General features: G+C 46.4%; 1 protein-coding gene across 1 annotated transcript; it reads right to left on the bottom strand.

The window, feature by feature from the left end:
* Positions 1-2,460: 2,460 nt before the first annotated feature.
* On the bottom strand, positions 2,461-4,110 carry TMSB4X (thymosin beta 4 X-linked). Its single transcript, XM_075095566.1, has 3 exons — positions 3,991-4,110; positions 3,288-3,401; positions 2,461-2,922 (listed from the first exon to the last, which is right to left on the bottom strand). The coding sequence occupies exons 2-3, from the start codon at positions 3,385-3,387 to the stop codon at positions 2,888-2,890; spliced, it is 135 nt and encodes a 44-aa protein (XP_074951667.1). The 5' UTR covers positions 3,388-3,401; positions 3,991-4,110; the 3' UTR covers positions 2,461-2,887.
* Positions 4,111-14,226: the final 10,116 nt, after the last annotated feature.

Here is a 14,226-nt window from a genome sequence, read left to right as displayed (position 1 = left end):
CGTAGCCTCGATGGAGCTGCCGTGCTGCTGGGGGCGGGGAGGCAGCACACCAGACACCATAAAGCCTTCATCTCATAGGGCTGGGATAATGTGACTGCACAGCATTTGAGATCAAAAACCATATGTGCCTTTCTGTTTCTGATGACCCTTTTTCATAACCAGGTTTTGGGCTGTATTTTTTTTTTCCTAGTCAATTTGTTGCTGATGAAAGTTTCTAGACTGACAGCTGAAGAGACTGGTCTCCTTTATTAGCCACGGCCAACAACCAGCACAGACACATCCCCGAGTATTACAATCGATCCATCCGAGCCTTCATTTTTCATGCCATCAATTGCATTGATGTGAAGTAGGTGTCAGATGTGACCACCTCAATACGCAAATCATGGTGAATACCTGCGACAATTTTCCCTGAATATATGCAAAGAGTCAAACAAGGAACAAAGCTGAGGACGACAGACCACCAATTCTTGAATTTGATCTGGAAGGTTTACTTTACAGCAGATTTTGTGCTTTAATCAGTCCTTGATCCCAGAAACAGAGCTCCTAAAAGTAGTAGCTTATCACCGTATCTCCTGAAAACAGATCTGAGTCTCACCACCTCTCACCACGTACCTGAGGTCACCAGGCACGTCGCAGATGACTGTACTCTTTGGCCAGCACCGTCTTCTCATCACTTTGGACTTGTGATTCTGAAGCCAGAGGCCTCGTGTCTCATTACAGTTTTGCTGAACTATGCTGGCTTATGGCGTGCGCTTTCATTGACTTATACCGAGCTATGTACAACTCATGCTTTGCCTCTCTCAGAAAAACATTGCTTTGGTTTTCTTACCCGTAGATGAATCCACAGTCAGCAAGCACTTGCTTCTACTCATTTGCGCACGTACAGTTCAGACTGTATGCTTCTGAATTTAGTCATGTTACATCCTGTGTTGCCTGATTAAGATCAGTAGCTGGGAGTTGATTGTTTTGACTTTTCAGAAATTCAGCTGAAAGTCTCCTATCCCTTTGCCATCATGTATGGGAAATAAAATGAAAGCTTGAAACATTTGCAAGTGCAAGAAATGGTTAATTCCTGAACTCACGAGCTTAAATTACTTTGAAAGTCCTTATGGCACCAGGACTTCCCAAATCTTCTCATGGACTGCATCAGAGCACCTCAGGCCCGAATCCTACATTCTCATCAAACACCTGATTCTGCAAGTCTTCCACTGCTGGGGGCTGGCGTCTGCACCCACAAATACAGAGCACCTCGGGGCTCCTCCTTCTCCAGCAGCACAGACACCCACCAAACCTCCAAGCAGAGGAACCCCATGGCCCTGACTGGTGTAAACTCAAGGGCAGTTTGTTGACACAGCCAGATGCTGCTAGGGAGAGGCGGTAGAATGAAACCCCAAATCTACATGACATCCCCAAGTCAGCAGCCTCAGCAAAGCCCAGGCTTCCCCAGAAGGACTGATTTTTGTTTTATAGGAACTGGCTGAAATGAATACAGGCTCAACCCCTGAAGAGAAACCTAAGGCACTGAAGAACCACGCACACCACCCTCCTACCGGCTGTCTGACAACAATTTTTTTCAGCATGTTAATTACTCACTTCAAAGTGAAGTGAGTAATGGATTAAATACATGACTGCTAAAGTCAACTCCTTCTGACCTCCCTGGATCACAGATTTTGCCTGCTGTCATTTGAGAAAAAATAACCCAAAAGTATCCCAGGCCTGAATGAATTGTCATAACCCAGCAATGTGCAGTGCTGCTATTTGCATATAGAATTTAATGCCATCTTCATTTTCTATATTGCTAGGAGGCTTTTGCCCCCAAATGGTTCTGAATTAGGAACAGAAGCTTTTTATTCTTTGATACCAATTCTTAGGATCAAGTAGCCATTAAGTGTTCAAAATGTGGCTAACATTTTAGCAAAATTATTTTTACTCGCATGGGACACAATCCACTAAAATAGCTTAAGAATATTAAAAAGCTTATGTTCAATCTTGGGCTTAAAATTCAAACTACATCTTCCTTTAAATACTCGATTGACAGAACAAGGCTTAATTATTAATTAAACCAACTATGGATTTACACAACCCAGGCTGAATCTGTGCAACAGTACGGAACGGTTCTTACTGAAAGAGCTATGCCATGGGTGGGGCAAAGCAATAAACGTAGCCAAATTTTTTGCCTTTATCAATCTCTGCATGAAATATTGAAGAAATATTTAAAGTGAAATACTCACATGGTAACAAATTATATGACATGCAATTTTTTTTACTGAAATTGTCTAAAAGCTAGCTTCGAGGAACGCGAGTTTATCTAATGGTGAGAGCACGCACTGAAAAAAATGAGAATGGTGATTGAGCTTTGCGTCATCTCCAAAGGTTTCATAGTATCCCATGTCTCAGTACTGGCTTTTATGCTTCATATCCATTGATACAGTTCTCCAAATAGAGGACATAAATACCATCCAGGTTTTAAAACATTTTATTTGCATATTAAAAAAATTGTGCATTCCAATAATTAAAATCATTTGAACAAAAAAAAAAAAAATGGCACTCGATTAACTGCATTTTACAGCTCGCAGGACCTTGGTACAGCTTTGCATTTATTCGTGTGTTACTCTAGTTTACTGTAGTCCCACCCAAGTTCTTCTTTCATCAACATGCAAGCTCTTTCATGCCACCAGGACCAAAGCCAGACAGGCAGAGGGAAAGGCAGCGCCTTCATTCAGTGTCAGTAGTTCTCTCTATTCTTTTGATGTGAAAGGGGCAGTACAGTCATTTTAAACTTTATCCAACCTCTTTGCATCTTACAAAGTTAAACAGCTAAAAGAAGTAAAATAAGAAGGCAATGCTTGTGGAATGTACAGTGCATAATTTGGAAGGGCAGATTTCATTACGATTCACCCGCTTGCTTCTCCTGTTCAATTGCTAAAATGGGGGGGGGGGGGGGGGGGAACAGAAAAGGAGAGAAAAAAAGGAAAAATAAAGATCGAGGACCTGAAAGGCATGCACACGACAATTCCTACAATCCGTAAAAATATACGCATCAAAATGTACACACGCCGAGACGGAAATAATTGTAAATTACGGGCGGCTAGGCAGTGGGCGCAGGTTTCCACCGCCTGGGTTCCCTCCCTCCCTCCGCTCCGCACCCGCGGCACCCCGGCTCCCCCCTCCCCCCCCCACCGCCCCTCTTTGTCTCCTCCCGCCCCCCTCGCTCCCCTCCCCTCCCCGCCTCCCCCCCCCCCGCTGCCCCCCCTGCCTGCCCTTCCCCGCCGCCTGCCCGCACTCACTTTCTTTTGAAGGCAGCGGGTTCTTCTCTTGCGTCTCTGTCTTCTTCAATTTGGACTTGTCAAATTTCTCGATCTCGGCCATGTCTGGCTTGTCGGACATGTTGGCAGGTGACTCTGCGCAGACAAGGCAACCGCCCGTTACCCCCGGAGCGGGAGGGCTCCCCCCGCCCCCCCCCGGCCCCCCGCACCCAAAGGCGGGGAGCAGCGCCGAAAACTCCACGCGCGCCGAAAAAGAGACGCTTAAATACCCCGGCATAGTTAAAGAAAATAATAATAAGGATAATAATTTAATCCAGCACCGAAGGCAGCTCGCCGCCGCCCGCCGCCGCCGCCGGGGCAACTCCCAGTATTTGCGCGCCGCCGAGTACAATAGAGGGGAAGCGCCCGGCGCTGACCGCGGTTTTAACTCATTCAGGTAAAATTAATTAAAAAATAAAGCCTTGGGACGGCAACAAAGCCAGCTTGCGGCTCGCACGCCACCGCCCTGCAGCGGCGCGGCCCCCAGGCAATACCCCCCCTCCCCAGACAATACCCCCCCTGCAGACAATAGCCCCCCACCCCCACCCCCCCGGACAATAGCCCCCGCGCCCTGCCCTGCCCGCGGCCGCTCCCGGGCAGGGGTGCGGGGCAGGGGCTCGCGCTGCCCGCGCTGGGGGACCCGGGGAGGGGAAAGGGGGGGGTTGGGGGGGACGGCGGGACCCACCGGTGTCGCCGCGCGGTGATGCTCAGCCCGCCGCTCGCTGCTGCCGCCGCTCCGCACGCCAGTATAAAGGGCGCTCGCTGGCGGGGCGGTTTTATCCCCGCGCCTATGCAAATGGAGGTGATGTCACCCGCTAATCATTTTGCCGCTTTCCGCCTTTTTCTCTCTCTTCCCCCCCCTCCCCCTTTCTTGCTTCCTTCCCCTCCCTCCGCCGCCCAGCTCTCCTCCCCGCCCCCCCCCCCCCCGCACACGCATACGGGCGCACACAGCTACACGCACACGGGCAGATACACACACCCTTCGAGCTGCAAATCGCCCCGGTGTGGGTCCGGCTCCCCGACCCGACCCCGGCCGGCGGGAGGCACCCCCGGGACGAGAAGGGACGGGACGGGGGGACGGGGGACGGAGGGGCGGGGAGGGGGGGGCGGCCGCTGCTCCCCGGTCCCCGCCCTGCCCCGCCGCCCCGGGGCCCGGGCGCGTCCGGGGCGGGCGAGGGCAGCGGCAAGGGACCGGGGCACGGACGAGGGAAAGGCGCAGCTGCCGGCGACCTTCCGCAGCGGCGGAGCGCTGTGCTGGGCTTAAGCCGCGGGGTGGTTTTGCTTCAGCTCTCTGTGTGCCCCCTCGCCCGGTTGAGCGATATGAGCTCGCTGATGAAATTTGATGTTACTCAAATTTCCGCATTTAGAAGGAAAAGACGAAGCCCTCGTCCCTCCGGAGCTCGGGGAGCTGCTCCCGCCCAGTCCCCGTCCCCCCCCCTTCCCCTGCTGCCGTTGCAACCCTGCTGCAGGGAGCGAAAAATCCCGTGTCTGCCCTTGTAACCCTGCTGCAAAGGAAAGAAAGAAACCCCCCCGTCGCCTCGCCGCCCCAGGGCAGGCCCCGCTGCGGTGCCGGTCCGGCAGAGAAGAGCTCCGGCGCCCGGTGCTGCCCGGCCCCGCTCCACGGCCGCGGCTCGGCACCTCCCGCCCGGCCCGGCCCGGGCTGCCGGCGGCGGGGCGGGCGGCGGGGAAGGAAGGAGGGCCGGGGCTGTGGCCGGGCCTGCCGGCTCCCCCCCTGCAGGGGATGCTCCTGACGTCCCCAAACGGCTGGCTCGCTCGGGGAATTCAAACCACAAAGCTCATGCAGCCACCGGCCCCCAAACCAGCATCATCCAGCTGGGCGGGGGATTGCTGTTGGGTAGGGGACAGAAAGGGGTACATGGTAAAGGGATGAAAGGGGTGATTCTTGCTTCTGCTTTTACCGCGTTGGGTAATAAACTGAATTATTCACGTGAAAGTATTGAAAGACGAAGCGGGGGTGTATCTGTGCACGTGCGTGCGGCTGAATGACGAGGAGCTGGGGAAATCTCTGCGCCTTTGTCTGGCAGCAGCTCTGCAAGGGAGCGGAGGCACGCTTGCTTTCAAGGCGTGAGCTGGGACAGGAGCCGGCACGTGGGAATTACCTTAATTTCTGTCCCTTCTGGGACATCTGTATGGGAACCGTGTAGCGTATTGCTCCTTGCGCCCTGCCCTGCAGCAGGGTATCTGATGCGAGGGTGACTGCTGATGAATTAAAAGCCCCAAGTCACAGACGGTATTAATATATGCAAGGAGAACTGTAAATACATTTCAATAATTTCCCTGGGGGTGCTGCTTCCTCTGGTTCGTGGCTGTCCTCTCCCCCTTGGCGGGCTATTTTTCATAGCATTTCCGGAGCTGTAATTTCAAGGGGGTAAAATCTCGTCCCTACATCAATCCCGATAATCCTTGCTATAGTGAACCAGGATTTCCAGTCAGCCCAGAGCCTTCCTAAAGTCCAGCTCCTTCACATTTGGAGGTGTGGTGTATGAGCTCTCATTTCTTCCACTAGTCCATGAGCACCTCCAAAACTGAGATGAACAGAGTGTTATCGCTGAGAGTGATGGTGTGAGCTGGAAGTATTCCTGTGAGCCAGGGACTGTGTGAGACTGAAGGCCGAAGGAATCGCTTAGGAAAGAAGTGGCAAGGACTATATCATGTAATTTGGGAATATTTACAGATTTTCATAGTAACAGCATTAAAAGCATTCCCGACGGATCTCCTTTCTGGTGGATTAATACTGAGATAGTCACAGTATCTTAGAAATGTCAGATGTACTTTACTACATATACGAAGCCAGTGTTGTTCCACGGAAGCAAAACAAGGGTGTTGCATTTTGGGGGCAGGACATAGGCTAATTTCTGTAAAAGTAAATCCTCTTTATAGCATTTTGTATTAGCGGTATAGCTACAGAAATTGCAGATCTCCATGGCCTTTTATGTTTGCTTCTGTTTGTCGCTATTTGGAGGATGTGACGAAGGTACGTGTTCGTACAAGACTGCCCCATGTCAGATAACTTCTGGGGATAACGAACTCCAAAGTGCAGTTGGATGGGGCAGAGCTGACATCCTCAAAAAATGTCCTAGGCCACGTGATGTAAAGGATAGCTAGCTTAGAATTCTTATTTTGGATATTGATGAGCTGCTCCGTTTTTTTTAATTGCTTTATTGGTTTTTGCATCAGCAGTTTCTTATCGTGATTATTTTAAAAAAATTCAGTCAACAAATATTTGGTGGTGTAGTACCCCTAGACATGCAATCTGTCAGTCATTTGCATGTTAAAGGAGAGCACTTTTCAGCACATTGCTCACTCCATTTGCAAGAAGGAAATTGGACCCCCGTTAGTTAACATAGTTTTCGGCTAACACCTTTGTCGGTCTGAACTAGAGCAAGGCTGCAAGTTTGTTCTTGCCTTCTAGGAAATTCGCATAGTAGGAAAGGTGGTACGTGGTAAACCGTGGTTCTTGCATCTCATTTGTGTGCCCATGTTTGGAGTCTTGTAAAAAAACCGTGAACACTCCTTTTCCAGGTAAGTATGTACTGCTCCCGTTTGCGAAAATGAGATGGAAAAAAACTTGCTCAAGGCCCTGCCAAGAGGGACTTAATCAGATATTAACACCTGTCAGTGCAAGTGTCTGTGTCTCAGATTGACTTCAGCAGGCTTTTCCTTGAGCTCTGTTTGAAGAATGTTTTGAAACACCATCAGGAGCACAAATCTTGTAACCTTATGCTAATTTTGCCATACAGTCTGTGCGTTTATTAAAAAAAAATAAAGAGAGACGTAATTAGGGGAACATGAAATGTCTATGTGATAAAGCGCCCAAGATTAATTCCCATCTCAGCTTATTATTCATAATGGGATCCCAGGCACATCAGATGACTAGTAAGATAAAAATAAGCTCTGTGTGTAAATTTCCTGATCATATGGAAAATATTAAAGGCAGGGAAGCCAAGCGATTGTTTTCCAGGTCTCAGTTTCACATGTGAAATCTTCTTTTCAGATGCTTGACTCTCTGAGAGAGAATGCTTTCTCTCACTCCATGTACTGCTAGAGGAAACAGGAGCTGGCAGTGATCCTGAGAGTGTAAGTGAAGAGACAACCCCTTTGGGTAGTTTCTTGCTGCACTACCTCCCTGCCGGCAGCAGAAGAGTGTTGATGGTGACATCAGGGTTTGGGTGTTCAGTTGTTCAAACGTCAGAGCACAACATTCGTGGTGTGTCACATTCCACCGAATGCTGTCGACAATTAAAAAAAAAGGGGGAGTTGATTCAGGAGCAACTGTGTTTAAAGGAGAGCCTTCCCATCCCCCCTCAGTTTAATTTCAGAAGAGGCATTGCAAAGTGCCTGTCCTAGCTGGACAAATACTGGCACTGATTGGCTTTACAAGTAGCGGCATTTCCTTTTTTACTGTGCTTGACAAAGGGAACTTTGCAAAGGTCATGACTTTAAAAAAGTAGTGCTTGTGGGAGAGGAGAAGCCAGACTGGGAAGCTCAGATTGCTGCACAGGAAGCTAAATACCCTCGAGCTGTAGATGCTCCTCTCCCACACCAACCTGCCTGGCTCTGCTTTCCCTGCCCTACCTATACCCATAAACAATAAAAGAAGAGCACTGAGCTTTTTTTGATGCACCCAGAAAGCTGTGGCAAAGGAGCAGTTTGGAAGCTAGGCTATTTGATACGTCAATGGAAGGCTGCCTGCATACAGTCAAAGCAAACAAGATGAAGAGGCCTTCATCTCTGGTTTCCAGCTTTTGAGGGATGCTATGAATCATATTCTGAAATTTTTAATAAATGGAGAAGAAGCATGAGAAGTATGTTTCCAACTTTCAGAAAGATTTCTTTAAGTTTGCAGGGAACCACCAAGCTTTTAGTTACTTGTCTTACGTGTTTCACTCGGGATATTTTGCAAAGGTCTGTGAACTGAAAGTGACCTGTTTTGGCTGGAGTTCCTTGCTGCCAGATGTGCATGCAAACACTATGTTTAAAAGTTAACTCTAGAAACAGTGGATGGTTTGCAAGGTACCTGAGAGAACCAAAAAGAATACCCTAGCACATCTCCTGCCTAAAGAAGGCATCTCTGTGCCAAATTTTCACAAGTGCTTGTCATCACGTCTTGAATTTTGCAGCAACTTTTCTTCCCTCTCGTTTATATGAGTAAAAAGAATAATTCAGAAAGTGTGTAAGTGACATCAGCATAACACATCACAAAAGCATGATGAATCATTTCTCCTAGAGAACTCAACAAACCCTTGATCCTCCAACGTTAGGCTTCTTCCTAAGTAAAACTGGTAATTATATGGCATGTGCATGGGTGTCAACAGAGCTTACAAACAGAAATCTCAGGCAAACGGAGAGACCTGATTTTTATGTTCCCATTAAATACGAGTTCCTTTCAATGCAAAGATAAAGCTAGATATATATTCAAAATACTGTGGTCTCTATTCAACACACAAACAAGTCCATATGTACAAAAGACAAGGTGGCTATTCTTATCGGAATTCCATTGAAAAAGGGATGACCAAAGCAAACACTCAGAATGAAACAATGACTAATAGTGTCAAAGCACCTAGGCTATTGTATGGGCTTTGGCAGTCCCTTTGGGGATTGCCAATCCACTTGCTCATAAGAAAGAGCACAGAAGTGCCCATCAGTGATCATCCCCTGGATGCCCATACTGCATACTGTACTCATGGATGAGTTGCAGAACAACAAAATGTGCCTGACGTCATTAGGTGAATTATGTCATTCCAACAGTGGGGTTCCCTCCCTTGAAAGCTGACATCCTCATGACATAACTTGACGTGACACAGAAGAGCAGCATAAGTCACTGTGCATGAGCATACAGCAGGATTAATTAATTTAGCTTGGAAAATAGCACTACGCTTGAGACCACACCTGTGCTGTGTTCCGTATATAGCCATCTCTGAGCTGGCTTTAAACTACTGGCAGCTTGGAACTCACCCCAGGTTTATTGCTTTCTGTTGATTTTCTTGGGTGGATTTTACCACGTGTGCTGAATCCTGCTAGCCGTATCAGAGGCATTTGCTTTAAAACCGTCTTAAGCATATTCAGCTATCAAGTTCCTTTGTGTTTTCAGCTCCCCAAACCCATACAAGCGCAAAAATCTTTTGTCTCATTTAAGATTGTAGGCGGGCAAGATTTTTCCAAGTTGACATGTGGGTTTATCTATCTAATCTATTTATTTTTCTCCACTACTCCCTACTTAATTTAATATATTAAAAAAAAAAAAAAAAAGAAGAAGAAACTGAAGAAACCTAGCTTGCCACCCAACTACATGTAGAAATGGCTTAGGAGGTCTGCTCAAAACCTGACTCACCTCCTTGACATTCAGCATTTCACCAGGGTAAGGAATAAAGTATGGAGATATTGGGATAAAGCACATCCAGTCATTTAAACTTTATTGACGTGATGCTTTCTTCACAGTGCCTGTTTGTAAAAAGCAAAGGAGAAGAAGTGCTTCTTGTGACTGCCACAGCCATGGATTTTAGTTGCCTTTGGTGTACTCCGCAGGTGTCAGGGACTAGGAGAATGTGTGTGTTGGGGGGGTTACTTTCTTGAGGATGAAAGGCACAGCTCTCGCAGCATGAAGGCTTCATCACCCCACCAATGTGTGACAGAAAATGTTGTGCTGGCACCCACACGGCTCCTGAAACTTTCAAGACTTTTGCCCTCACATTTCTCTTTCAAGGCGGAGGTGAGTTAAAATATCTGAGTACAAACAGAGGTGGGGCCTGGGAAGGACATCTGTTGAAGCCAAGTCACAAGCACAGGACATGTGGGTTGAAAAAGACCCCATGCTTGGTAGGCATTTAGGATTTTCTCAGGCTTGTCTTTGTCTCACTTTTTCAAACAGTCTTACCTTGACTATTATTAATGTTGGGGCACTTAAGGCAGGTGGCAGGGGGCTCAGGAAAGCACCACTTTGCCCATAGGAGTGTTCAAGTTATTCCACACAGAAGGGTATGGACCTGTGCTAGAGGTTAAAGATTGATAAAGCTTGTGATTTTTGTGTTTAAAGTATCAGGCTTGGAGAAAAGCACCCAAGGACATGGTTGCTGGCAGGAAAACGGAGTGGCAGGGACAGATGGAGCAGAGTCCATTTTCCCTTGCAGGAGGAGGAGCCCTCAGACAGTTTCTGGTCGTAGCAAGGTCTGTGGCATCTGCTTGCTCAAGTGACACTTCTATTGCTCATTATCACTAGGTACAAATTTGTTTATGTCTAACAGAAACGCAAGCATTCCCTGGCATGTTTTAAGGTTGATAGGAAGTTACTGCACACATGCACAGGAAAAACAACAACAGTGACACTAATACCTATTGACAGAGTGGGATTATTGCCAAAAGATGTCACAGGCAGGCAGGCAGGCAGAGCTCGTTTCTGCAGAGAGGTGTACAGCTACTTTGCACCGGAACACAAACTGTCACACAGGAGCAGAAAGAGAAAATATATGTCGTTTCCAATTTTTCGGTCCATGGGTGTTTTGCTACTGATATTTGTAAGGATGGGATTGAGTCCAACTTCCATTTATTGCAGTTATTCAATGGCCTTAAGCAGAATGGATGGGAAGCTGGGAATAGTATCAAATTTCCCAAAGGGAACACGTCACTACTTATATGCGTAGCCTCTTTATCTTCTGCTGGTTAATCTCCTATGCTTGTCATATAAGTTTTATTTCACAGCTGCAGTCTTGATAAAATGAGAATTATGGGATGAGAAAAAGGAGCAGCTCTGTAGATTGAACTAGATGTGAAAGTTGGTTCTCTCCCCATAAATCAGGTACGTACGCAGACCCTGTGCTGTTCAAGCAGAGTTTCGTCCACTAGTAATGAACTGCTGCCACCAGTGGGCTACGGTTTGTATCGACGCACACTTTTAATGCTACATATCTGCGATACTTGTAATAACAGCCAAAATATTCCAAGACTCCAGGACTAAAATGAAGCTATGCCCACACAGGGCAGTTGGAGGGAGCCATATACTAGATCAAAAATTTCATGTCTGTCTCTGCAATACACACCAAGTGTAGACGTTACTCTGTTGGTTTAGACACACTCATAAATTCCATAAGGGGTAATTTCCTCCCAATAAACTTCACACCACATTAGCTAGTGGTAGTCGTCCCACACTGGCTTACTTGGCAGAAATACAATTGTATATGTATAAATTGTAGGGATCAAATTTTTACTGGTGATTGCCATGGTTTCTCACAGATCAATCTGTGAGTCTTCTTTCTGACATCCAAAGCCCCTTTTGTATTCAGAGAAAGGTAACATGAAAAGTCAGCCAGCATAACAAGTCATTTATGCTTATTAATCTGGGTAGTTGCCCATCTGCACCCAGCTTCCATAGTAATTCACCTTGAATTCAAAACCTTAAAAGCATCCAATATGTCTTTTGCGCAAGTGAAGATATGATAGGGATAGTATCTAAATTAGTATTCCATCAGCATTCACCTTTGTCCTGTAATTTGGTGCCAAAATAGGTCAATTTTCTGCCCATCCCCCTATTACCACCAGACTACAAGGACGGCTGAGGGGGTTCGATATCAGCAGAGCTGGGGGATCAGAGATTACTTTCGATACTTCTGGTCAAAAGTGTCTTGGGGAGAGAAAGCTGCTGTGTGTTTTCAATTAATGGGCAAACGAAAGAAATTAAAGATAAAGGAGCTTCTGGTAATAGAGAAAGAATAAAGTATAAAGTGAAAGCCATCAGCTTCCCTCAGAGAATGGATTAATTATTTTCTGACACAAATTTTTGGCCCAAGCCTTTTTTTGGGCAAGAATTCAAGAGACACTGTAAAATGACTTCATATAAATGGGAATTTGGGATAATTTTTCTCTCAGCATCTTAAATAGTTTATATAAATCTGCCACTTTACAAATGATGTATTAAAGCACTCTTGTGGTTGCTTAATATCAATATTCCTCTGAGATTTTACAAATACATCAGCAGCATTAGATGGATGAAATCCAGTCTGCCAAAATTCAGATGCCCAACATAGGCAATGTTCCACTGAACATTTAAGTATGCAGGCTGGAGAGCAGGGGAAAAAAAACAAGTCTGCCTTAATGTCGCTACTACACTTCTGAAACCTGCCATGGGCAGCTTGGGAAGCCTGCAAGGAAGATGCAGTCTGCTTGTAATCATGTTTCGTGGTTTTGATTATGGAGGCACCAGAGGCACTTCCCTTAGGTGGTCCATTCCCCCACCCTTTCCACTGGTGCTCAGGGCTATGCTGAGCACCCGTGTCCCCCACTTGCGGTGTCCCCTGCCCTCTGCAGAGCAGAGGTGCAGTACATGCTAGTGTCTGCTCTTTGTCCTGTGGTTTCCAGGGACGTGGCGTCCTCCAGATAGATGAAGCTACTCAGCCCCTGTGAGGTTAAAACTTTACTCCAACATCCCAGGAGAACACCTTACACCTGATATGCACCCCTCACCCAGACCGTGGTGGAATGGAAACATTGCATAAGCATGAGTGCACAGGTTAAGACAAGGGGCAAGAAGAGGCCTGGCTTGAAACCACAGGATCTCCCATTTCTCAGATAATTGCTGTACCTCCTAGGATTTTTCTCACAAGGTTGTTGGTCTTATCCCCTACCACGCCCTCATTTAATTGGTGAGGCCGTGACAGAGCAATGAGTACCCACATCCAGGAAACAAAAACTTCTGAGCAAATATGAGTGGCTAAAACTTAAGACCCCTGAAGAAATTCTAAGGTAAATGAGAAAACAGCTTATGCCTTTGGGTGCCTATGGGATAAAGCAACCCACAAAAATAGGTGAGAGAGCCCACTATCTGAGATTTACATGATCTGGGTTTTGAGGATATACTTCCGGTATTTTGCACTCCTCTGCCCAGTTTGCCTTGATATCTGAAATATACTGGTTTTCTATCAGCCCCTAACATTGCTATTTAAACTCTAAAGCATAGCAAAAATCAGCCAATTAGGAACATGTTTTCGTCTTATGTCTCCTAACTTCACCCTCATGTTCTCCCAGTGTTTCATATGAAAGGCATGTCCCAAGGATGTCACAGCCCACTGCTAAGTGAAGAGAGAGAGTGAATAGCAGTTAGGGTGGATAAGGCTGTGGTCTCTTTTAGTTCTATTCTTTCCAAAAGGTGAACTGTGCCAAGGACTTAGTCACATTAATTTAGACAGATGAAGACAGAAGTGGAGTTCAAGCTAAGGGAAGATTGGGTTAGACAGTGTGGCTGAGATAAATGTGTTCAAGCTGAGTCATTCTGGTGAAATTTGACTTAAAATATTTATGAAGCAAATCAAAGTAATAACTTAGGCATAGGGGGTTCTTCAGGAATGTGGAAAGAAAAGTCTCTGAAAAGCAGTAAAAGTCAAAGACCATACCCATTTTTAAATGGTGTAATACAGAAAAACACCAGATTATAGACTTGACAGCCTAACTTCAAACCTCAGAAAAAAAATTAAATACCCAGAATATAATGTCATAATAAAGAACTGCCAACAGGGATTCAAGTCAATCAAATGTCTTTCTTTAAATAAGGAGAAAGCAATAGATGTAAAATATCCTGACTCCACTATTGTCCCTGAGACCACTCCTGTGTCATGTTCTCACAAGAAAACCGAGGAAATAGGACTAGGATGGGAAACCCATATGAAATGTGTCCACTGAGAGGAATAATCGTCAGTCCATTCTCTACCAAGATGAGAGGCTGTTTTGAGAGGGAGATTTTTTATGGGCAGCTTGGAGGACAGAGTCTTTTTCAAAAAACCAGAAGTGGCTTGGAAACCTTAGTCTTGCTTGCGGAAATAATGGACACTCCCTGATTGCCTTAGCTGCTGTTGGAAGCATTGCAGAGGGTGCGAGTCATCCTGCCTAAAGTCAATCTGCAGCTGTAGCCTGCAAT

Source organism: Phalacrocorax aristotelis, chromosome 1 (assembly GCF_949628215.1).
Source record: "Phalacrocorax aristotelis chromosome 1, bGulAri2.1, whole genome shotgun sequence".
NCBI classification, from domain to species: Eukaryota; Metazoa; Chordata; class Aves; order Suliformes; family Phalacrocoracidae; genus Phalacrocorax; species Phalacrocorax aristotelis.
This window is presented reverse-complemented; position numbering and strand designations above follow the sequence as displayed.

Bases quoted from the DNA above. Each gene is read 5' to 3' on its own strand.
- TMSB4X (XM_075095566.1), bottom strand. From the start codon at position 3,387: ATGTCCGACAAGCCAGACATGGCCGAGATCGAGAAATTTGACAAGTCC. The intron at 2,923-3,287 runs GTGAGTGCGGGC...CCCCCATTTTAG, and splicing joins CCCGCTGCCTTCAAAAGAAA to CAATTGAACAGGAGAAGCAA.